The sequence below is a fragment of the Mastigoproctus giganteus genome, chromosome 1, assembly GCF_048544385.1.
Source record: "Mastigoproctus giganteus isolate SK-2022 chromosome 1, ASM4854438v1, whole genome shotgun sequence".
Taxonomy (NCBI): domain Eukaryota; kingdom Metazoa; phylum Arthropoda; class Arachnida; order Uropygi; family Thelyphonidae; genus Mastigoproctus; species Mastigoproctus giganteus.
In genome coordinates, this window is record NC_143575.1 from 38,462,235 (window position 1) to 38,489,034 (window position 26,800).

General features: G+C 36.2%; 1 protein-coding gene across 1 annotated transcript in view; it reads right to left on the reverse strand.

Moving 5' to 3' along the window:
- Fbxl4 (F box and leucine-rich-repeat gene 4) overlaps window positions 1-26,800 on the reverse strand; it is a 105,501-nt gene that overhangs the window by 66,602 nt on the left and 12,099 nt on the right. The window contains exons 2-6 of the mRNA XM_090370048.1: window positions 21,178-21,277; window positions 19,093-19,198; window positions 17,209-17,301; window positions 8,655-8,907; window positions 190-260 (exon numbers count right to left, since the gene is read on the reverse strand). Of these exons, the coding sequence (XP_090226174.1) occupies window positions 190-260; window positions 8,655-8,907; window positions 17,209-17,301; window positions 19,093-19,198; window positions 21,178-21,277 (623 nt within the window). The remainder of the gene's footprint in view (window positions 1-189; window positions 261-8,654; window positions 8,908-17,208; window positions 17,302-19,092; window positions 19,199-21,177; window positions 21,278-26,800) is intronic.

The window sequence follows — 26,800 nt, forward strand, 5'->3', positions numbered from 1 at the left end:
TGAATATAAATATTCAATATTCAAAAGATGACACTGCTGCTTGTGTAAGATTAATTTTATATACACTCTCTCTCCCCTCCAGTTTTTGTGTTGGTTTTGCAGCATTTCAGGATCTTAAACCATATTGCATCAGTGTATCCTATCTATATATGTTTCCAGGCCCCACCTCAGCTTCAAATTAATACTTACTTGCATACTTGGGAAGCAATACATAATGATTCAAGGTCCAGATAGCTAACAATTAAATGAAGGACTTCACTCTGAAAATAAAATAATCATTTAAACCTCTTACTTTCATAAAGGTGTTAAACAACATAGAGCAATTAAGAAAAGAAAAAGGACAAAAGCAATGCAAAAATAATAATGACAAAATAAGTTTGTGACAGGACTAAATGTCTACAAACCAAGACACAGTGCAACTGAAATACTTTGAAGAGTCATTATTAAAATCATGAAGAAGCTACATAACACAAAAATTTCTACTCTAAAAAAGTAATACAGTTCAGGTTTTTATTCAAGTCAAAAATGCATAGGCCTATTCATCACTATTCATCGAACTGCATGCTCTAATAAATTAGCAGCCAAATTATAAATATAATTTGCATAGTTATACATTATGGTTGCTAACATACAAGTTAGTGCATATATATATCAGTTCTGTATGTAGTTGAAGCAAACTGAAATTTGTATAAAGGGCATCATTATACAACATTTCATATTATGAAATCCTTCATGAGTTGCCTGTCTCTTATATTTCAAACAAGTAATGTTTATTTCCCAACAGAGAAGTCTATTGTCATACAGGTAAACCTTGCTGAGGCGGCTTAATGTGCACAGATTCACACCTAATGCGGTAGAAGATCGTGCAATGTGGATCGTGTCATATGCGGCCCAAGGTTTTTAGTAGTGTGGTGTATCTGACTCAGCCGTGCTACCTTATTACATAGTATGTAGTTGCTTTAGCGCAATTGAATTTATAGTGTCATTGATTTCATTCCCAGCGACTTTGTTATCAGAGACAACTGTTTTGTGGCACCTTGCAGTTTTGCGATCAGTCAAAATTTAGCCTCTCCACATTGTACTTACTTTTTTATCACAATATATTTTTTGTTATGTACCTTTCAACTCAGTTCTCAGAAACAGTGTGACATAATACTTGAATGACCCCTTAGTCTAGTAACTCTAATGGCTTCAAAGCTTTCCTCAACATCCAAAAGTGATTCTGGGAAGAAAAAATCCAGAAAAATTCTGCCATTGCATGAGAAAATTATTATTTTGGGTAAAATAGAGCAAGGAAGAATGTATGCATCTTTAGCTAAAGAATAAAAGAATATGAGTGCAATGAATCATCGATATGAACAATTAAAAAGTGTGAGGACAAAATTAAAGCATGCATTAAGTTAGCAACAAACTCTGCAAATGCAAAATCCGCTTTTGTTAGTTGACGTGATATGCTTATTGAAAAAATGGAACAGATATCAGGTGCAAGGCCCAATGTATTTATCAGCACATAAAGTCTCATGCTGCTAGTGCAAATGGTGAATCAAGTTTTAGTGCATCCAAAGGATGGTTCTAAAGATTTAAAAAAAGAGCAAATCTGCACAATATTAAAGTTGTTGGTGAGATTACTTCTGCCAATGTGGAGGCAGTGGTAAATATTTTACCGGAATTGAAAAATGCAATAGAAGAGGGAGGATACATGGCAAATTAAATTTTTAACTGTGATGAAAATGGACTCCAATGGAAAAAAATGCCTGACAGGACATATTCATCCAAAGAAAAATGAGTTGTATCTCAATTCAAAGTGTCAAAGGATAAAATTACTCTCCTATTTTGTAGTAATGCTTCTGGCAATTATAAATGCAAGTTCAGAAAACACAAAGTCTTGGAAAGGCAAAAATAAATTCTCTCTTCCCATTTACTGGCAATCAAATAGAAAAGCATGGATGACCGGTTCACTGTTTAGTAACTGGTCAGAGCATTGTTTCGTACTTGAAGTTGAAGGATATCTGAAAAATAAGAATTATCATTCAAGGTGCTCCTTATCTTAGACAGTGCTCCAAGTCACCCAGTGTCACTTCTTGATTGCAATCCAAATGTAAAACTTGTGTTTCTTCCTCCGAACACAACATCAATTTTACAGCCCCTTGACCAAGGGATCATTTCGACTTTTAAATCTTATTATCTAAGGAGAAGCTTGGCAAATCTTGTTGATAAAATTGAAAAATTTCTGGATAAAAATGCGCGCCAATGTTGGGCTATCCCATTTCAATGTTGGTTGTTCCCAACCAGTCGTTGAAATGGGATACGAGGGCAAATATTTGTACTTGTTAAATGAATTAATGTTCCCAGAACTGAACTGGCTGGTATATTTTAAACTAAGTGATCTCTTTCAAGGTAGTTCTCCTGATTGCCTTATAAGTCTGCATAAATTATAACAATCCTCTCAGTTAATAGAACTCTGTCTCATGATTAGGATGTAGTAGTAGTAGTAGTAGTAGTAGTGGCACATGATGCAAGAAATCAAGTGTAGGAGCTTATGCAGCATCAGCCAAAAAAAAAAAATCACACCATTCCCTCCAAATGCCTGTCCAGTTCCTCCTTAAATTTATTTAACCTATCAACTTCTACAACGACAGATGGAAGTTTGTTCCAGCAATTAACCACCCGCTGGCTAAAGGCAAATTTCCGCACATCTATTCTACATCTGTCCTTTCTTAATTTGAACTTATGTCCCCGTAGGTTGGTAATCTGAACAAGTGGAAGGATCCCATCAGAATTCAGCGTGCTCAACCCATTCAAGGCCTTATAGACCTCAATCAGATCACCGCGCAGGTGCCTAGTCTCCAGCCACTGCAATTTGCAGAACTTAAGCCTCTCTTGGTAAGAGAATCCCTTCATTCCCCTCACCAATCGTGTTGCTCTTCTCTGTACACGCTCAAGCAAATCTACATCCTTCCTAAAATGAGGCCTCCAGACCTGTACGCAGTACTCAAGGCGTGGCCTGACCATTGCCTTATACAGAGGGACAATCACCTCCTTTTCCCTGCTAGCAAAATTCCTATATATCATTGACAAAACCCCATGACCCGCCCTAGCAGCCTGTCTGCACTGCTCAGAAAACTTCATATCTGACTGCACAATTACTCCCAGGTCTTTTTCATTTTCTACCACCTTAAGTGTAGTACCACACAGTTGGTACGTTTCTCTGGGGTTATTTCTACCCATATGCAGTACTTTGCATTTGTCAAGGTTGAACTTCAGTTGCCACTCCTTAGCCCATCTGCCCAAATTATCTAGATCCTGTTGCAGTAGCACACTGCCATTACTGTCATTAACAACCCTGCCAACCTTTGTGTCATCTGCAAACTTCGACATTAAGCCTGATATACCTTCATCAATATCATTGATAAATACACAAAACAACAGTGGACCCAACACCGAACCCTGTGGGACTCCACTAATAACATTAGTCCACGAAGAGCAGCACCCATTGATTACCACCCTCTGTCTTCTCCCACTTAACCATCCTTTTATCCATTGTAGCAACTTACCCTTAATACCATTCTGCTCCAATTTGTACAGTAGTCTTCCATGCGCAACAGTGTCAAAAGCTTTCCTGAAATCCAAGTATATGATATCAAAATTATTTTTTGCATCCAGTTCCTTTGTGACCACATCATAATAACCAATCAAATTTGTCAGACAAGACTTTCCCTTAACAAACCCATGCTGTGTTTGAGTTATCGCTGCAGTCTTGTCTAGATGATCCTGCAATGCATCTTTAACCAGCGACTCCATTATTTTACCCGGAACAGAAGTTAAACTAACTGGTCTGTAATTACTCGTGTCACCCTTCGATCCACCTTTGTGAATTGGGGACACATTTGCACATCTCCAGTCCGTGGGAACCTCCCCTGAGTCCAAGGATGCTCTCATAATTATGGCTAAGGGTTTGCTTAGTTGCTTTGCCGCCTCCTTTAAAATAACTGGATAGATCCCATCCACCCCAGGTGCCTTTCTTATGTTTAACTTCAACAATTTCTCCTCCACTTTGCTCTCAGTTATTACAAAATCATTAAGCACACTGCTACAATTTGATAACCTTCTTCCATTTTCAAATTGTAATAATTCCTCACGTGTGAATGTAGATGCAAAATACTCATTCAGTTTGTTTGCTATCTGAGCAGGATCATCAACAGTCGAACCAGCGATGTCAAGTGGTCCAATCATATTCATCCCCTTCCTTTTAGAGTTTATATAAGTAAAGAAATCCTTGCTGTTTTTCTTAGCATCTTTTGCCAAAGATTTCTCGTAATCCGCCTTCGCCTGCCGAACCTCCTTTGTGACCTGATTACAGACTAGCTTATATCTGCCACAGGCTTCTGCGTCACCTGATAATTTATATGCATCCCATGCATTTTTCTTCTCTGTCACGAGTCTCATTAGTTCATTTGATAACCATTTAGGCCTAAACCTTGAACGATATTTCTTAATCGGTATATAAAGTCTAGTAGCTTCCACGATTAATTCTTTGAATGCTTCCCACTTAGAATTTACTGTTTGTAACATCGTCAGTTGATCCCACTGTACAGAATTTAAAAACTGTCTGAGACCACTGTACTCCCCTTTACGGAAGCAAAAACCCTTTCCTTTACCCCTGACGGTAGTTACCTCTTTGAGTAAATCCCACTTCAGCACACTGTGATCACTGCCACCTAGTGGTTCCTTTATCTGCAAATTCTTAATACACGAATGATCACTGCTGATAACCAGATCAAGAGTGTTACTTTCTCTGGTTGCCTCTCGAACATGCTGCTGCAGAAAACAATCATCCAATAACTCCACAAAAGTCTGACTAGTGTGTGAGTGACCAACCCACAAGTTCCAGTCAATATCTGGGAAGTTAAAATCCCCCATTATAAGACATTCTGATTTACTGGCCCACTCTATTTCTCTGTACAATTGTTCATTGTACTCATTCAAGTCATTAGGCCTATAACACATGTGAACTGCTCAATGAATAGTTCAACGTTAGGCCTTTCTAATTGTGCTTTTCTTAGTGCCCTACAAGTTATATCTATTTTTTGATAAGTGCTGGGAAAGTTTCATTTCTATTTTTTGGCCCACTGCTTCAGGAAAACTTGCATTATTTGTATGACAGTTTTCAGTGCAAATTATTTCCAATCTATTCCTGCTTTCATTCAACTCTCTTCCATCACTGGTCTTTCACACTTTATGACCATTCAACAAATACAATAGGATCAATTATTATGATCATATTTGTTAAATCATAATCAATGTTAATCATATTTGTCACCCTTGAATTGCATTGATTGTTCCTGCAACTGTCAGTTGCTTTTTGAACAAAAATCACATGTAATATGAAAAAAGCAGGAAGTTCAAGTGTTTTTGCATATAAAAAATGAAAAGCTGAGTTGTCGGTTTTGTTTTCAGAGGCTGGTGATGGGGACGAAGGAGGGTGCTCTTACCAAGAAAGGCTCCAGTTCTACAAATTGCAGTCTGGAGCCTAGGCACCTGTGAGGTGATCTGATTGAGCATTTTAAGGCTTTGAACAGATTGAGAAAGATCAATGCTGATAGGATTCTTCCTCTTGCTAAGATTACACACATGATGGGCATAAATTCAAACTGAGGAAGGATGGTTGCAGGAAAGATGTATGATGTTTGCCTTCAGCCAGCATATGGTTGACTGTTAGAACAATCTTCTGTCTGTTGTGGAAGTGGTTAGTTTGAATAAACTAAGGCAAGAACTAGACAAACTGTTGGAGATGATGGACAGGTGACACGAGAAGTTTTTTTTTTTGGCTGATATAAGCTTGCTTTCTTGCATAATTTGCTATTACTAATACTAATTGTGCATTTTGTTTCAGTTATTTAGCAATTCTATTAAGTTAAAATCACAGTAACAGTACAGGGGGCGGAAAAATTATAATAAAACACAAACACACACGAGCTAAAACATTACGACCACCTCTGTTTCCACGAGTGGACACATCCCACAGCACCTAGGAGTGATGTCACCGACTGGCACAGCATATACAGTGATGGCATGGGTAGTGCTTGTCACTTCATCAACATGAAGCTCGTGCAATAGGGGAAAGGGAAGGATCTGACAGAGTTTGAACGGGGAATGATTTGCAACACTAGGAAGGCATGTGGGTGGGGGGAAGCATCTCAAACAACCACAGGTTTTGTTGACTGTTCCAGGGCTGCAATAGTGAGGGAGTGTGAGAATAGTCCAAAGAGGAGGGATACAAGACCACCCAATGTACTGGGATGGGGAAAACATTACCAGTTGACAGTTGAGGTGAACGGCGGCTGGCATGTGCTATCTGGGACAACAAAAGGCTCATGATCCTTCAATTAATGGAAGACTTACAACTAGGATGCAGAGAGAAATGTTTTTGAGCACACCATCCAGCAGGGACACTCTCGTGGATAAGACTACATAATAGGCAACTTGTTCACATGCCTGTGTTGACCAACCATCATTGACACCTCCATCTGAAGTGGGCCTGGGAGCACTGGATATTGGACAAATAGAAGAGTCGCCTAGGCTGATGAATCAAGGTTCCAATTACACAATGCCGATGGATGGGTGCATATTCAATGGTGAGCAGGTGAACAGCTGTAACTAGACTGCATAGTTAGATGAAAACAGGCTGGCATTGGTAGTACCATGGTTTGGGGATGTTTTCATGGACATCACTGGGTACCCCTAATCCCCTTTCAACATACCCTCACTGCCAGATCCTACCTCAGCATTGTTTTGGACACGTTTTTCCCTATACTGAATGTGTATCCGGATGGCACTGGATTCTTTCAACAAGACAATGCTCTGTGGCACAAGGCATGCACTGTGCTGGAATGGTTTGAGGATCATGTCCAAATTTAGTGTACTCCTCTGGCTGCCAAATTCCCTCAATATCAATCCCATCAAACATTTGTGGGATGCACTGGAACAGCATTCACTTCTCTGTCAGTGCCACATTCTGTTTCCAAACTCTGGGATGTCCAGCCCAGGATATCTGAGGACACCTTCTGCAGTCTGATGGAGTCGATTCCACACTGGTGAAAGTGGTTATCATGGTGAAAGGCGATCCAAAATGCTGTTAGATAAGTGGTCATAATGCTTTGGTTCATGGGTAGGTAACTGAGTGTCTGTAAATCAAAATGCAAGAAAAAGAAGAAAAAAAAAAAAGTCAATTATTGGAACATTGAGTTACAGAAGCTCAATTATGCACTTTTGAATATAATATATGTACTGTATCTTAAAAAACAGTCATAGTTAAAGCATTCAATAAATTTAATGGATAACTGATATGTAAAATTTGATATGCAGTATATACATCATATTCAGTCACATATATTTTATATCCTATGTGCTGTAATTCACTTTTTTAATTAAAAATTCTACTATTTTTAATTGTACGGTTTTATTTCTTTGGTATACAAAACAAAAATTTGAAGATTACATACAGAGCGAAATGCCATCACCAATATTTTCATCTGATAAATGTAAGATTTTCTAGTGTGAAAAGTACTAATTTCCTCACATACTGCAAGTGTGGGATAATGTCACCTTCATCTTCACTCTTTTAACTGATCGAGAATAATATTTGTTCTCTTTTTATGCTTGCAATAACATCAGCATCAGTTGTGAGGTCAGTTTCTATAATATCACAATCTACGCTTATATATTCATTTAAAGTGGTTTCAAAAACTCATCTCTTAAAAGCTAGTGTTTTATTTGGTAAGATTTCATAAAAAATAGCTGTCACTTTATGATTCAAAATTACGCAATTATGATTAAAACATCATTTGGATCATAATTTTGTATCAACTGTGATAGCATCACCCATCTGCAATTTTTACAGTGAATATCAGATGCTGCAACACTTTCACCACAACTAGGGCTAATCATAGAGAAAACTAACAGAATAAAATATCCCCCCTCCAAGGTGGTTGAGATCAACAATTTAAGAGATGAGTTGGATCAGTGTACTCAAGTAGTTTGTTTGTTATTTGGTTTTATGAGCATTAGCAACTAAGGCTAATTGCTCCGGGGATATGCGGTGGTCATTCCCCGACCTTTCCGCATCCTCTGTATTTGGTGGTCATGGGCTCGAACCCCAGTCTAATCAAGAAGCGTGTGCTACGCACTGCTGCTCCTGCCTACCTGGCTACGGAGGTGCCACTCAGAGTAGTGGGGAGCATATGATAATGATGTATATAAGCAAAACAATTATCTTTTTGACTATTGTAATAAAAGCCTGGCTTCCTATTATGTTAATAATTAATACTACCTATGTTAATAATTAACATAGGTAGTATTAATTATTGATTTGGCCTATGTTAATAATTAATACTACTGGATGTTAAGGATAACCAATGGAAAAACCAAATGAAACATGCTTTGCAAAGTGATAAGACAGAAGAGTAAAATTGATAATTTTTCAGAGGGAGAGAATTATATTAATGAAAATTAATGTAATTTCATATATTACTCGTTAAAAAGAACATTTACAACTCTCACAAAATTTTTTGTTAAACATCACTATATTTACATTCTGACATTGAGATCTTTCAATTTTTAATGAATGACATAAAAAAATTTAAGTTATTACTTACTGGAAGCATAGCAAAATATAAGGGACTGCTTTCTGAGTTACTTGTATTTTCAGAAATACTCAGTGATTTCATATGATTAACGCAATTTTCTTCATTCATAGTTGTCACCCTTGGGAAATCCTGGCACATCATTTCATTCAAAGACTGTAATATTTTATCTGGATATATATGTACAACACTTCCCACTAAGAGAATGGAATCAAATTCACAGTAATAATCAAGGAGCTTGGTGCAAAATTCCAATCTATATTTTCTGTAAAAATGTAATTCAAAATAAAAAAATTTCACTTCGGAGAATACAATAAAATAACGTATTGAATTACAGAAAACCAGAGGTTACAAACTAAATACCATATTACTGTATATAACTAAAAAAGTTAAAAATGCCACAACTTACTATGCTGATGTGGTGTACACAGATTTCAATTCATGCATGAACACCAACTATGTTATCAATTTCTATGGTTTTGGACTTTTCATTTCATGTCCACCATCCCAAATCACTGTGAACTATGTGTTCATTACTTAGACTACTTAGTTTTTTACTATGTTATATTGCATTTTATGTTATTAACTCTTTTTCTTTCTCTGTTGCTTGAGATAGACTAACATAATTCTGTATAGTCTATTACCTTCCACACTGTCCACTACCTATTCTCCCATGGCACGCTCATCCATCTAGGTATAGTGCTTAAATACTACTTACTATTTCATTTTTATAAAAAGTCTGTCTTAATTAATGTCATCTACATATGAAACTGATTTCATTTCAGCATAATATATAATATTTAAAACTATCACCATCTACATTTTCTTAATCCTTGTGTTATTAGTAATTTCCACATATAAACTGTGACCATACAACAATGTGGTTATATGTAATCCACATGTCAATGTATCATATACTTGTATCCTAGATGCTAGTGTATCTTATATGTCCCTTTATTACAAATGGCTGTGTTTCATCTGCAACTCATCTATCTATCTAAAATGATTATTTTACAATTATCAGCCATTTTCAACTATTTCATGTTTTCATCTCTGTTCGTTCTCTACTACTGATTGTAGTGTTGTGTTAGTATCTCACACACACACACACACACACACACACACACACACACACACACACACACACACACACACACACACACACACACACACACACACACACACACACACACACAGCATTTGCCCATTTCTTCTAATAATCTGCCCAATCCTTCTCTCTGGCTGAAAGCAGATTTCTACATATCTATGGAGAAAGAGCAAAGATATCATCAACATTTAATTTACTTAACTCTTTAAGCTGTGAACATTTCAATATGATTTCTATGCAGGCACTTAGTTTCCAGATGCTGTCCTACAAAAAATCCAAGCCTTTCTTGGTAAGGATATCTTTGTGTCCACTCCACTCTCCCACAAGTAATCTCCTTGCTCTTTTCTTCACCCCTTTCCAGCAAATCTACGTCATTCCTAAAATGAAGTTTCCATATTTCTATGCAGCATTCAACATGTAGCCTAACCACTGATTTATACAGTGGGATAATTGCCTCTTTATTCTGGATTGCAAAGTTCCTGTATATGTTCCTGTAATATGTGGCCATGAAAAAGAATTCTGTTTCCAGAAGTATAAACCAGTGAAGTGCCATTAGATGCATAAAAACAACAATGATACAGCAAGCTTACAATGTGCTAGTTAACATCTCATTAAGCTGGTATGGATATGTCATAGTTAGAAAAGCCTACCACACCAACAATGTCAAAAGAACATTGCATCTATGATTGCTTCTGAGATTTGATTTGCAGGCAAGCATGCAGCAGGCTTGCACATATGTCTGAATGGATACAGAGTGCTGCTGCGGCTGTCACTGTCGTCCATATTGGTCAACGACTATGGAATTACAGTGAACTTTATAATAATTATAACTTTGAGTTGGAGATGAAAAGGAAAGAGAGCCATTTTAAAATTGACACATCAGACCAGACAACTTCAAAAAAAAAGTGGCTGAATGGAAATGCTATCCCTAGGCTCTTTCATTCTGTACTATCTGCAGTTCATTACCATCTACTGTAGATGATAAGTTACATACATATAGAAGCTTGCATTTACTAATGTTGAATTATAACTGCTGTTATAATTTACTAATGTTGAATTATAACTGCTGTTATAATTTACTAATGTTGAATTATAACTGCTGTTTCGGCCCAATTGAACTGAATCACCTAGAGCATTTTTTGGAGCAACATACCTAGGTAGTGTTGTTGACAACTGTACATCATTGGTAAATTTAAATATCAAACTTCCAACACTATTAAATCAGCATTTTCCAATAGTGGTTTATAAACCTCTAGAGATTCGTAAAATAAAGTAGTTTTTGCAACAAAAATTTGGTAATGGCTTCTTTTTCACATTCTTGGTTCTGAATTTCTTACCAATTATTTTAGTTTCCTTCTAGTTTATTAAAATATTTATGAAAGAAAACAGAAAATAGGCTGTAAGTTTCTTGACTTCCCATCAACGTCTGAATTGCATACACAGTATCAACGACCAAGAAGTTCAAGTTCTTCTTAATCTTAAACCATTAAGCTCTTTGTTGCTGTTAGACATGTGCAGATACAAAGTCTGCACCATATTGTTACTTGCCATTACTATACAAATCTGTTATATACTGTGAGTATCCTATTTCCTGTTAAATCTTTAGCCCCATTCAAAGTAAATCCTCTTTCCTCTAATGCAGTGGCTCCCTAGGGGTTTGCGGGCAGTTTGGGAACTGCTCTAATGCATGCTTAATATCATTGATCTACCTTTCTCTTGCCCTAATACCATTCATTTTGTTTTGACTATACATCTTTAATTAAACTCCCTTCTCCCATCCTTTTCTACATGCCCACATGCACTTAAATTTTCTTCACTTAACTTTGGATATTTGTTACTTGAAGATTTTTCTTATTTTCTCATTTATAATATTGTCCCCACTACTTTCATTCATTAGTGCCATTTATTTTTCTTAAAACTTTCATTTCTGAAGATTTTAATTTTTATTCAATTCCTTTATTTCTTATTTGAATCTCAGATTCGCTGGTTAAAATAGGATTAAATATTGTGTTGCAAACAGCTAATTTCGTCTTTTGGATAATTTCTCTTCTACTCCAAATGAATCTGTTTTAACTGGTTCCTACACTTCCTGCTTTACTTGTTCTATTCTTTATGTCCATGCCTAATCTTCTATTTTCATTAAAGAAGAAATTAAATTCCTATTTATGCAAAATTATTAACTTGTTGAAATTTTTGGTTCTTTAGTCTCCATTAAGTTTTCTTTGCCCCTCTTAGCTTTTATAACCTTTGTTTTTGTGTAACATTTCATGCCGAGATTCTCTATGATCTTTAGCTAATTTATAAAGATTCTTGAAGATTTTGCAAGTTACTGTTTAACAGCACAGCACAACATCATCAGCATAAAATAATTATCCAATTTTCAGTACCTCCCATGCTAAACTCTGCCAGTAATTTGCAATGTTTCATTAACCTGTTTATGCTTATGTGAGAAATAAGGACAAATAACACCTAATGACATGAAAAATGCAGTTTTATTCATCAAAATATGATTTACAATGAAAATACAAGGTGTCCTATATATAAGATGCTAGGAAAATATCTTACAAAAACAAATTATTTTATTTAAGTGTTACTGAACATGGTAAGCCCTGAAGCATTTTACATGTAACCCTCTATTACATTTCTTGCATCTTGTTGTTTTCATGTGACAATGCGCACACCGTGTTTGATTTTCTTGTGATGTGACATGCCTTCACATTGGAAACAACCCAATGTGAAGGCGTGTCACATCAACTTTCATTCAAGTTTTGCTGTGGTCTTCCTTGCTGGCCTTGTTATGGTGTATTGCAGTATTGTTCTAAATAAAATCTAACTATAGTTCTACAAAAACCTAATAGGTCCACTGCATGCATCTTTGCCTTTCCATATTCTATGTAGCTGCCAAGCGTTATTCACAGCTACATTGATCAAATACATAATAAGGCTAGAATACCATTTTTTTCCTCGAATACCAGTTCTGTATTTTGATATATTCTGGTCCATTTGGTCTACTCCTCACATGTGTTAATTGTAAACTTTTACAAGATATGGCTGTTGTATAAGTACATGCTTTTTAGATACTGATAAATAGTAAGAAGCCTGAATAATAGGTTCAACCCCCCACTGCATTTGAACAAAGGCTCACAACATTATTATCGTTACAGCTACACACCAATACTTTGTTGTTTGCATCTGCTCTAAAGTCAAATGAGCCTTTATCTCTTTTATCCTTTTTTTTTTTAAATCATTTTTCTTTTCCACTGGGCAATTTTCGAGTTTGTTATCACAAATGGTTCCTGTAGCTTTGACTGACATCTTCTGTTTTAACTTTGCCATTAGCTTTATACTAGTAAAAAAAAGTTGTTAAAGCATAAATGAAAAGGTTTTGATTGCTTTTCAATAGGATTTTAGCAAATTTGATAACAAGATCTCCCTTTAATCCAAAGCTAATTTCTTTTCCTGTTCCAGTTGTGGAATTTCTTCCTTGATATGGTTCAAACCATACCAAATATCCAAGTGGTGTGCCGCACCAAATCTTATAACCAAAATGAATTGGTTTTCCACAAATGAACTGTTTACATCTATGTTTTCCAAAGGGGCGTACTGAAGAAACTGTTCATTCAGATGATTCATCAGAAGTCTGAGCTTAGTAAATTTATCAGACTCATCTAATTTAGTGTTGTCAGAAAAGTGTAAATTTGAAAAGACAGCCTAAAATTTATTATGTCTCATTGCATTGGCAACAAGAGAATGATAATTATCAGATGTGTTCTCCCAAACATCCCGCTTCTTTTTCTTCTTGATGCCAAATAATAGCCACTCATTCCATTATTTTTAAGAAGCACTTCATTCCTTCGTTAGTTACCTGCAAGTTCTCATTTTTTTGAGTACCATACCTAATAATTTCTGTGGCAATTACACTTATTATATCATCACCAAAGAACAATTTGAGATATTGCAATGGTGACAGATTTTGGTTCTTGAGTTGTTCCACGTGAACGTCTTCTGCTGACCAAGCTGCAATTTTAAGCTCAATGTTTCTGTTTTCTCATTTGTGCTTATGAAGATATTTCTTCCTTTTTTTTTTCTTCAGAGGGGATTTAGATTCCTCATCTTTTACTTTTCCATTAGCTTTATACTAGTAAAAAAATTGAAGAATCATCTTAAACAGCTTGAGCGTTAAGCATGCTTCCAGACAAATTATTTATTATTCCTGGACCATCTTCTTCACCAGAATCTTTATCAGTAATATTCCCGGCAGCATTCTCGGATGGTAATATAGTAATAAAAAATTCTTTTCCTTTATCCTTCATGGGTAGAGAGCCATCTTCAGCTGAATCCAAAATGTCATTTAGTTTTGTGAGAATTTTGGATTTGCTGTAGAACTGTTTAGGGTCCATTCTGCTGAAAAAAAAAAAAATATTTAAGTATGTATGTGTGAATGTATGCATACGTATGTACATATCTATATGTATATAGGAAAGAATAAATATATCTTGTATTGCACATATGTGTAAACTGAAAGAATCATATGGTTGTAATATCTTTGCCACCAGACTTTTTTCTATGCAAATGACTTGCATCCTAAATGTAGGACAGTGATTTGTAAATGCATATAACTCAAGCACATTTCAGTTGATAAACTTAAAACTTACACTGATTAAAATTTAATGCTTTAATTAAAATAAACATAAAATATGTTAATTTTAAAACAGACAAATAATGAAATACTTACCTGTGTGAATAGGGTATGTCTGAAAATCGAAACTCAAAAATTTAGCTTATTTGAAAAGGATCAACTAGAGAACCTATCACTTAAAAGTCACAAACAACACTGAGTATATTTTCTTCAAAGACTCCTGGAATACAGGCACCTCCGTAGCCAGGTGGGCAGGAGCAGCAGTGCATAGCACACGCTTCTTGATTAGACTGGGGTTTGAGCCCGTGACCACCAAATACAGAGGATGCAGAAAGGGTCAGGGAATGACCACCGCATATCCCCGGAGCAATATGGCCATAACAACAACCTAGAACAAGTGGGCATAGTAGTTATCCATTTTCTATATAAGTACATTTTCTATGAATATTTTTTTAGGCGGACTATATAAAGGATGCTAGGCATAAATGGATTAAAGGGTTCACAAAACTTAGTAAAAGAAGATGTGATAAGGCGTAGCCATGCCTCACTCTAATTTGAACCTTAAACCATTTTTCAATACATCCTTCAATCCTTGCTGCAGATTTGTCATTTTTATATAAACTTTTTATTCCCCTCAATATAAAACAGACAAATAAATTCTGTGCATGGGCATGACATTTACAGATTCTACCATATCCTGTCAACTTAATTCCTATTGAATTTAGTGTGGAATTATATTAAAGGAAAAGTGGCTGAAAATGCCACTAATTCTCTCAACAATGTGCAAAATGCAATTTTCACTATTCTTGCATTCATGTATGAAAACGGAGAATATATACTGAAACACTAAAGGGATTTCTTGATGAAGCTATTGATATATATATATGTATTATGTTATTACTGCCTAAATTGTGATTTAGGCAGTAATAACATAATACATGTTAATACATAATAATACATATTACTGACTTCGATGCTAGTATCATATAGGAAGAATGCAACAGGAATAAAAAGTAAGTACACTTGTTGTTTTTGCTAGTCATTGTTATTATTGTCACCTGAACAGAAATAACTAGTTATGTATATATGTTTGTATGTGTCTGTGTAAATTAATCAGAAAATACTAATTTTTTAATTGAAAATTGATGTTTCTTTTTTCCTGCCCCTGCTGCAGAACAACATTAAAATTTCAATGTATCACCACTCTGCACATAACTGTCATACTGCTTATTGCACAGGTTCTTTTATAAGTGGTCAAGCTATAACATCCCTTTCTGGTTACCTGAACATTCTTTCCCAAGGTTACACTCAACAATACTTCTAACCCTCTTTTTATCTTTTCTTTTTTTCCCTCTCCATTGATTTTGTGTTAATTGAAGTGAAAATAAATTTTATTTATTCTCCAGGGTCATACAAAGGGACCAATAATCTAAAACAAGGGTGATGAACTTATTTTGCCCAGTACTAAATTAATAAATATGCAAAATTACAAAACAGTAATTAGAATTATAATATGCTAAAATATAAAATGGTGCCAACCAGAAGCATGTTCAGAAAATTCTTCTGTTTTACTGTTTCTTGGATGATCGAAAATGTTGACACAAGCAAATGCAGAGTTTTGTTGTACACCAATATATCTTTTTTAAAAGAAAGAATAAAATTTGAAATAAAGGAGATTGTTTGTTCATTATTGTAATATTATTTATATGGAAAAATGTGCCAATTTAAATAGATAATTTTGGTTGAAAGGCAGGAAATAGCAAGCTAGAGAGCTACATACCTTTGAAGAATTAAGAAATATAGAACAGAGTCATCCTATTATGTACCTTGACAAATCTTAAGTTCCTTTTTTGTTTTTATAATAAAAATTTGTTTTTAATAAAGTGGGTCAACTTTATTAAAAGCAATATATTTAACAAAAGAAGTAAGGAATCTTTTTTTTTGGAGCCACGTTTAAAATTTTTTAACACAAATAATGATGCCGATTTTGAAAGAATACTGAAATGCATGTGGTCATCGCTTAATTTAATAAAAATTCACTTTTTGTTTTAAGTTATTAAATTTCAATATATCTGGGACTCACATCTGGTGAGTATGGGCCTGGCAAACCCAGGGTCCTGAGCTGGTTATCATCATTCTTCTCTTTCTTGCTTTCTTGGTGATTCCCTATCTCCCTCTCTCTCAGGATAATGTGTAATTTTTTTTTTTTTTTTTTTTTGGCTGGTGGCATAAGCCTCAGGTTCCTTGCACCATATGGCTAATAATAATAATATTAACAAAATTCAGTTACACTCCAGAATATGGGTACACCTCCAGAGTAAGTGGCTTATTTTGCTTGAATCCTTCCAGAATTACTGGTATAGACTAACCTAACTTTTTTCACTAGCCAAAAATGAAAGTCTAAAAACCCACACTTCTTTTGCTTGAATCCATTTCAAATTTGGCCATGCCCACAATGTGGTGACAAGGTGTAACTATAATCTGGAGTTCAGCCCAAAATCCTTCTGAAAAGGTTCTAGACATTCATGATATATAAATGATAAAAAATTTGTTCTGATGTGTATATATTTAAAGAAAAAATGCAAAATTAAAGAAATAGTAATCATAAGACTGTGCAAATATTATTGTAAATAGTATTCTTACAGTTTTTTTTTTTAGCTTGGAAGATTTTATTTTATGTAACAGCACAGAAATAATTAAAAAAATTCATGATACATGATAAAATTTTCCATAATGGAATTAATTCTATAAACATGAATGTCTACATATGAAATAATACAATTAGTACTATCCAGTAATAAATAAAAATGAAAAGTTACCTAGCTTTAAAATTTACTTCCTTTAAAGGAGGACTAAATATTCTGGACTGAGGATAATGCAATTCTGGTGGTCCACTCCAGAGAACTTCCCATCTACAAAAAAGTAATTTGTATGTATATACATAGTTAATGATTTTGCCCTTTTGATAGAAGACATTTCAAGTTGATAATAAAACAAATACAGATAAGTTCACTTATGTACAGTAGATTCTGGTTAATCGGGGTATCTGTTAATCAGGGCAGCCGTTTATTTTGGGGAAAGCTTTAAAGAACAGAAACAAATCAAGAACATAACCTGACTTTGCTTTGCTTATTTGGGTCACCATGCCATGCCATCGGGAAGAGTATAAGTACGAGTAATATAGAGTACAAATACACTGTTCATGGCAAATAATCAGCTATAGATGGCACACTTGTAGCTGTTGTTATTGTTGTTATTTGGTTTTTAGGAGCATTAGCAACTAAGGCCATATTGCTCCAGGATATGCGGTGGTCATTCCTGACCTTTCCGCATCCTCCGTATTTTTGGTGGTGACGGGCTCGAACCCCAGTCTAATCAAGAAGCGTGGGCTACGCACTGCTGCTCCTTCCCACCTGGCTACGGAGACGCTGGCACACTTGTAGCATGTGATGTAGAGACCATTGATGAGTCAGTGCGTAGCACACGCTTCTTGATTAGACCGGGGTTTGAGTCCGTCACCACTAAATATGGAGGATGCGGAAAGGTCAGGGAATGACCACCGCATATCCTGGAGCAATATGGCCTTAGTTGCTAATGCTCCAAAATAACAACACTCAACTCAACCCCATTGATGAGTCAGTCATTGCTGAGTCACACAATAATGAGGACATGTGTATTCAGACAGTGACTGCTAGATAGCACGTTTGTGATCACTACAGGTAAGTGGTGTGCGGGGGCTAACTTACTTACTAAAAGCTGTATCAAACAGTGCAGCAATTTTGATTTTGTTTTTTCTTCTTTAAATTTCAGACCCCTGCCAAGATGCCACGGAAAGATTTAACACTAGCTAACAGAATTGCTTTACTTGGCTAAATCAAGAGCCAACTGCCTACACCAGTCACTGCCAGCTGGCAGAGTTAGCCGGAGTGCCAAAATCTACAAAATCGGTGACACATCACAAGACAAACTGTGAGAGGAATGGACATTATGTGAAAAACAACAGGGAACATCCTAAAAATGGAAGCAAGGCAAAGATCCTGAGTGTGAGGAGGCCCTCAATCAATGGTTCTCTATTGTAACTGGGCAAGGCATGGGTGTCAATAGTCCAATGCTAAAAACTAAGTCAGAAGTGGTGGCTAAAAAGCTGGGTCACATGAATTTCAAAGCGAACGTTATAAAGAGAACACGCTAGGGTACACTCGATAAATTTCTCCAAAATAACTCTTAGGGACTACCTGCTTGTTTGACAGATTTGTACATTACATTGAGATTGTTTTTAGCATAAATTATATATTTGTACCAATAATCATTTAAATACATGCATATTTTTGCTGTTCAGTAAATGGTAGTTTGTCTTTTGCTTTTTACCTTTTTAACTCTTTGTGCTGCTGATTTGACATGAAATGCATGTGTATGTTTTAGCTCTTTGGGTAAAACTTTTTTTTTTTTTTTTTTTTTGTTAGTTGTTGGCGCATCGGCTTCTGTGGCCATAATGCACCTCCCAAAGTTTTTGTATTTTCTACTCTGATCCAAGCCCGAGGCGGGACTCGAACCCGCGACCTTTGGTTTGCCAAACAGGCGTAAAACTTTGTATAATCTCAATTAACAGAAATCCACTGTATTATCTTCTATTTCATTTTATTACTACATAAACAAATAATTTTGAATTATTTGAAGTCAATGTTTATTGAAATAACACTTACTTTGCATGTCTCTGATTATAAGCAAGTATTCTGACAACTGCACCAGGATTATATGTTTCAAATATATCCATCTTCAGTGGATATACTGATTCATTAACTTCTATTTCTTAAAAGAAAAATAAATGGATTTACAGAGCTGGAGAGCAATTAAAACTTAAGCTATTTTTAACATTTAAACAATATTTATAATGGTATAAATTACAATCAAATATCGATCATTGAATCTTTTCTATTTAATATTTTGAGCACTGCAAAAACACACAATTTATTTTTGTGGAATAAAACTGAAAGTTTAAGAAATTGCAGAAATCAGAATTATTTATAAAAATTTGAAATATTTCAGAATGATATTGTTGTCATGAAAAAGTATTGTTAAGACAAGTCGAACTGAAGTACGTTTACTTATTAGCATTAGTAGAGGCATAAGATGCAAGAATGCAAGCTTATATGGCATCAGCCAAAAAAAAAAATCCTCCAGTTTCACCCATCCATTCACTCCAAATGTTTGTCTAGTTCAGCCTTGAATTGATTTAAGCTGTCAATGTCCAAAACGACAGATGGAAGTTTGTTCCAGCAATCAACTACCCACAGGCTAAAGGCAAATTTCCACACATCTATTCTACAACCATCTTTCCTTAATTTGAATTTATGCCCCCTCAGGTGCGAAATCTGAGCAAGAGAAAGAATCCCATCATCACTGAGCTTGCTCAAACCATTCAAGGCCTTATACACCTCAATGAGATCACCTTGTAGGCACTTAGTCTACAGATGCTGCAATTTGCAGAAGTTAAGCCTATCTTCATAACAGCAACCCTTTGTTCCACTCATTAATCTTGTTGCCCTTCTCTGTACTCGTTCTAGTAGCACCACATATTTCCTAAAATGAGGCCTCCAGACCTGTATGCAGTATTCAAGGTGTGGCCTGGCCATTGCCTTATGGGGATGATCACCACTTTATTCCTGCTAACAAAATTCCTATATATCATTGACAAGACCTCATGAGCTACTCATGCAGCCTGTCTGCACTGCTCAGAAAACTTCATATCTAACTGCACAATTACCCCCAGGTCTTTTTCATTCTCCACTACCCTGAGTATAGTACCATACAGTTGGTATGTTACTCTGGGGTTACTGCTACCCATATGCAGTACTTTGCATTTGTCAACGTTAAATTTCAGTTGCCACCTCTCAGCCCATCTGCTCAACTTTTCTAGATCCTGTTGCAGTAGCATACCGTCATTACTGTCATTAACAACCCTACCAACCTTCGTATCATCTGCAAACTTGGACATTGGCCTGAGAACTAAAGAGCTTTTAAATTTCATCAGCTAAAATCTTTTTTTAGCCAATGAAAAATCACTGGCTATAAGATTATAGTTACAGCTACAGCATTAATTATTTTCTTGTTTAGTCTATTATAATTTCTCAAACACCTGATTGAAAATATAATATTTTACATCAGGTTTTTGAAAAGGATTAATGAATATCATAAAAAAAAAAACATTTCTCATTAACCAAAAAGTAAAAAAAATTGAAAATTCTGCTGAAATAGCATGGGTGAAAAGAAAAAAAAAAGAGTACAGTCAGTTGTTCGTCATTATTGTTATAACCAAAATTCTTCACCTGTTTTCTGTTTCAAACTTCAAGAAGTCTAAGTTGACCTCTTTGGAATAAATCAGAAAACAGTTTATGACAATAAAATTAAAGCTACTTATCCATAATTTTAAAACTAGTAAAAACTCTGAGTAAAAACTCAAATTAATCTTTTTAATAAATGGAAATAAGTGATTAGTATTCTTTCTTCTATCAAAGTTAATGGCTTACAAGTTGAGTGTAAATTATATGATGTAATTGGCCATAAAAAGAGAAAAAAGATTTAAGATAAGATAGCCAAGTTGACATCAATATCACAACTTGGCTACCTTTATCACAGCAGAATGTCATGTCATCCTACAGGGGTATGTTTTGTATTCGTTTTATGAAATGATCATATATTTGTAAATAAAATGAGAAGGGGACTTAATACCAACTGAAAAACCATATGATTTTTACAAAAAAAGGGAATTTTCAACATAATTTACTTACCTATAAAATCCTGACTTCTGACATATAAACCTAGTGGAAGTGGGCTTGTAAAAAGTTTTGGTGATGACGGGGCATTCAACCACCATGGTCCATATGTTCTCTATGAAGTAATAAATAGTATAAAAATCACTCACATCACTCATAAAAATGAATATTTAATATATATTAAGTTAATATATAGAATAAATTATGCACTGTCAACTAATATATGCATGTGTGTGTGGACACGCATGTATGACGTACACACACATCTCACATCATGGAGTAATCAGAAATAGTCTGAGTAATATTATTCCTAGATGGCTTTTCTTTCTTTTTTGTGTTGATGACTTTAACCCATTCAAACTGAGTTTTTTTTTTCCTCTCTTATGGCAGCTGTATGCCAGGTTTATTTCAGAGCTAAGCTTAACTCTTTATATATTTTAAAAACTTAAGAGACCTTATTTATGAAGTAATATTTTTTTTACCAGAGGTAGTCACAAAATAAAGATTTAAAATATATAAAAAAGAATATTACTGAAAAAAATAAAATAAAAATTGTATTTCATGTGAAATTCTGATCTGCCTTGCATGGTGTATAACACTACTTTGCAACCTTTAAAATGTCACAAATATCTTCTGATGAAGGGTTATCAAAATCTACACCTGTTTCTTCACTAAATGTCTGTTTTGCTCCATTATTTGCAGAACCATACACAAAGTATAATTCTAATAGCTCTTCAACAATCTACTGGCAATTTTGGAATGTGGTATCGATTCCCAAATTGCTTTTGAATTTTAAAAAAGGTCACATTTTCTATGCCTATTTTTGAAAGCAGCATTCCTCCCCTTCAAAAAAGTATAATCAGTTCAGCTGGGCAGTCAGAACTGGTAATTGCCATCCCTTTATCAAAAAACACGAAGGTTGAAATTAGTACAATCAGATGTGACAGTGAGCAGTCACACTTGTTTTGATTATACCCGGGGACAGCACTGAATGGGTAACAGGCGCAATCAATGACTAACTGTATGTGTTTAATGCTGGTTTAAGAATAAGAGGTGTATTTTGTAATTTTCTATTTCAAAATAAAGCTTGTACCTTATATTATTATTATTATTTTAAACTTTTTCTCCTATATGGGAATTTTTCTGCCCTGTGACAGACACTTGTACCAGGTGCATGGAATGGTTGGTTATGTCTAGTTACTATTATTATTATTGCTATTGGTTGATGAACTCTTATGGTTGATGACTAATTCTACAGGTGTTCAGGATTGCAGCTTTCTGGAGTTCCATGTAAGTGGTCTCTGGGAGGCCTACTGCTGATAGGTTCTTATGGAGACTCTTTGGTACCATGCTGTTGGTTGACATGGTGATCAGGATGGTCATTACTTATTCCATATGCCACATTTCTTTGATTTCCTGTCTTAGGTCTCTGTTCTTCTTGATCTTTTCCTTGTAGGTTGCTGGTGTTGTACATCACTATGATGATCAGGTTAGGCAGCCCTTTCCTTCTTGTCAATGAGGGTTATGTCTAGTCTGTTGCATGGGATGGTCTTGTCCATTATTATTGTTCCAGTATAGTCTGTGAGTAGGGATCTCTAGTCTTTGATCAGCTGGTATTTTTATGCTAGCTTCTTTGTAGATCTTCAGTGTCTCCATCAGCCAGCTACGGGACACAGAATCAAAGTCCTTGTGATAGTCAATGTAAGCTGTGTACAGGTTGCGGTGCTTTTTATAGGCTTGCTCCATAACTGCCACATTAATGGTCAATTGCTCTTTGACCTCTGCATTCTCTGCCTACATTGCTGCTGCTAAGCTTTGATGTTCTGGCTCTCCAAGTGGTCTGATATCTTCTTAGTTATGCAGTTGGTCAGGATCTTGTACACTGTTGGGAGACAGGTGATTGGTTTGTATTTCAGTTTTTCAAAACCACAAATGCTGTATTTCAGCATTTGTGGTTTTTGTCCTTAGCTGTAAGTAGGCGATTGCTTGAGTCAGGAATTCTGGGATTATGTCAGGTTGCTTGATTTGATTTGATTTTGATTTTATTGGCGCAAAAATGACTGCGGTTATACTGTGCCAAGAAAAGATAAAAATATCAACAAAGATAAATTCTGGTAACCTTTAAAAAGGTTACTTCATCAAATTGTTATTTATATATATATATAAGGCAGTATAAGTTTAAAGGTAAATTATCCAATTTATATATGTGTGTATATATTAATAGCTTGTAAAAACTTAACTGCTGACACGTGGTCATTGTCTGATAAAATCTGACTGAGTGTATAAGGCCCAGTCGGATGAGTAAAAGCGGTAAAATATATATTGCGAACATGGGTAAAATTAACGCAATCTATTAAAATATGCTTTATTGATAAAATGGTGTCGCAAGACTCACACATAAGAGGGTCATCTGCCCTCAGCAGAAACCAATGTCAGATGACTGTGTCCTATGCGGGAGTCGAGCAAGAACAACTTCCTCGCTCCGATTCCTGCGCAGACTGGACTGCCATGTTTCTATTACAGGCTTTATTTGGTATAATTTATTTGTTCTCTCTCTATGCCATAGTTCTTGCCATTGGGAATATATCTTGTTGCATATTATTTGCCTGTAGTCTGTATAGGGGACTGACAGTCAACGATTATTAGTGGGAACTGCTGATTTGGCTGAAGTGTCAGCCAAATCATTTCCCCTTATCCCAATGTGGCTAGGAATCCAGCAGAAGCAGATATCAAACTTGTATTCATGAAGAGAATGTATCTTCTGCTGAACCCGACAGAGAACTGGATGAGAGTTGTGTCTCAAAGGTAATAAAGACTGTAATACACTCAAAGAATTAGAATATATTATTGACCTTTGGCATTGACGAGTTCGAATGTGATCCAAGGCTAACTCTATAGCATGCAGCTCTGCAGTGTATATGCTGGATTCAGGAAGGATCTGCTGAGATATTATAGTGTCTGGAAAGACAACAGCAGATCCTACGCACGATTCAGACTTCGAGCTGTCTGTGTAAACTGGCAGGAAGTTGGAGTGCTCAGCTCGGTGTGCAGAATAGAGCTGCTGGTAGACAGATGATGGAGTCTCAGACTTTACCCATTTCTTAAGGGAAAAGTCACACAATGGGGGTATGAGCATGCCGGGGTGGAAGAGTTTCTTTTGGTGTTTGTACAACCTTGTCTACCATGATGTTAAACTCTCTGAGCAGCTCTTGGACACGAACACCAAAGGGTCGGTTGGCAGTCTGATGGATATTGTACAAATTTTCCCAATGTGGCTCAAAAATGGATGTCCACGTAGGATGGTCTGGCAGGGATTTCAACTTTAAAGCATAGTTTAAAGACAACTGCTTATGTCAAAGGGATAACGGTGGTTCGTTTGTTTCGACCTATGAGCTCTGGACAGGAGATGTTCGAAATGCTCCAGTAGCGATACGGATAGCCTGATGGAGGACAGAATCCAGCCATCGAAGGACACTGTCTCTGGCTGAGGAGTATACCTGGGACCCGTAATCTAATTTGGATCATACAAGTGCACAATAAATACGTAGTAAGGTGCACCTGTCTGCTCCCCAACGTGTAGAAGAGAGAGAGCGAAGAATATTTAGTCCCCTCGTGCACTTTGTACGAGGTTGATGAATATTTTCAAAAATGGTCAAATTTTTATCAAACACAAGTCCCAAGAATTTTGGGTCTGACACTACTGGAATAGCATTTTGTCCGAGTCTTAATTCAGGTTCAGGATGAAGATTATGCTTACGACAAAGGTGTACACAAACAGTCTTCTCCAGCAAGAACCTGAAGCCATTAGCAAGTGCCCAGGAATTAAGGTGATTGATGGCTTGTTGCAGTTGTCTTTCAATAACCCTCATGTTGCATGGTGACAAAATATGCTAAAGTCATCAACATAGAGGGTGCTGTTTACAGTTGGAGGAAGCTGTTCTGTGATAGAATTTACTTTGATGGCGAAAAGCATGACACTTAATACTGATCATTATGGTACTCCCTCTTCTTGGCAGAAGGGACGAGAGAGTGAGGATCCCACACGAACTTGGAAAGATAGATTGGCTAAAAAGTTTTAATAAAAATGGGGAGGTGCCCTCTAAGACCAAGGCTATGCAAATCTTTTAAGATACCAAATCTCCAAGTTGTGTCATATGCCTTCTCCATGTCAAAGAATACTGACACCAAGTGTTTGCGTTTTAGGAAAGCATCCCGGATGGATGTTTCCAGTCTAATTAAGTGATCAAGAGTTGATCTGCCGCACTGGATGCTGGAGAGAAGATCATTCGATTCTAAATACCACATTAACCGAAAATTAACCATTCTCTCCAGGATTTTGCACAGACAGCTAGTCAGAGCTATAGGACTGTAATTAGTAGGGAGTTTAGGATCCTTTCTTGGCTTCGCAAAGGCAAGCACAAATGCCATGCGCCAGGAATCTGGAAATTGCTCTTTTATATAGATTCTGTTATAGAGAACAAGCAGATGATCCATTGATGTTGGTGAGAGATGTTTAAGCATTTCATAATGGATGCCATCTGGTCCAACAGCACTTTCCTTGGAATGATAGAGAGCTCTTTTTAGTTCTTGCAGAGCGAAAGGCACGTTGTAGGGAAAAAGGCCTTTCGGTGTGAAATTTAGTGCCTCTTTTTCTCTTTTATGTTTCAGGACCAAGAAACTCTGGGGAATAGGATGATATCCCAGAGATGTTTGAAAATGTTTCCCCAAGAGCATTGGCTATTGCAGTGGGCTCTGCAATAGTGCATCCATTATAGTCTAGGATCTATGAGGGGTGGGATGTATATTTTCCCTTCATTTTTCGGATTTTATCCCAGACTACCTTAGTGTTGGTAGACTGGTTAATAGATGATGTAAAACGGATCCATTATTCCTTTTGACTCTGACGGCGAATGTAGCATGCTTTGGCTCGCGCACGTTTGAAGGCTATTAGATTAACAGTGGTAGAATGTCGGCGGAATATCCCCCAAGCTTTGTTTTCAGCCTTTTTTCCTGTTGTGCATTGTGAATTCCACCATGGCTTGGGAAAAGATGGAAACCGGGCAGATGTTTTTGGTATGGTATTGGCAGCTGCATGGACGATATTTTCTGTGATGTACATGACTGCATCATTGATAGGCTCCTGACTGACTGCATTAAGGTCAAAATTTGCCTGATGTTGGAAGGCATTCCAGTCAGCCTGACCAGTCTTCCACCATGGTAACCTGAAGGGAAGACACTGTCTCCCACTGTATAAGCAGGTTATCACAGGGAAGTGATCACTTCCATATGGGTTCTCCTCCACTTCCCAAGTCAGTGAAGGAAGTAGAGAGGGGGGAGCAGATAGAAAGATCAATGGCAGAAAGCATACGGGTAGGCATGTGGAAGAATGTGTTGGTTCCCACATTTAGAAGGGAGAGGTCGTTGTCATTTAGCATATGCTCTATGACTCGTCCCCTTCCATTATTGCTAGCACTACCCCACAGGGTGTTATGTCCATTAAAATCCCCTGGAAGTAAGAAAGGGGGAGGCAACTGCGTTACAAGATCATCAAGGTCTTCGTGGGAGATGTCAGTCCCAGGTGGCAAATAAATTGAACAGACGGTTAATAGAAATCCCACTGTAAGGCGAATTGCAACAG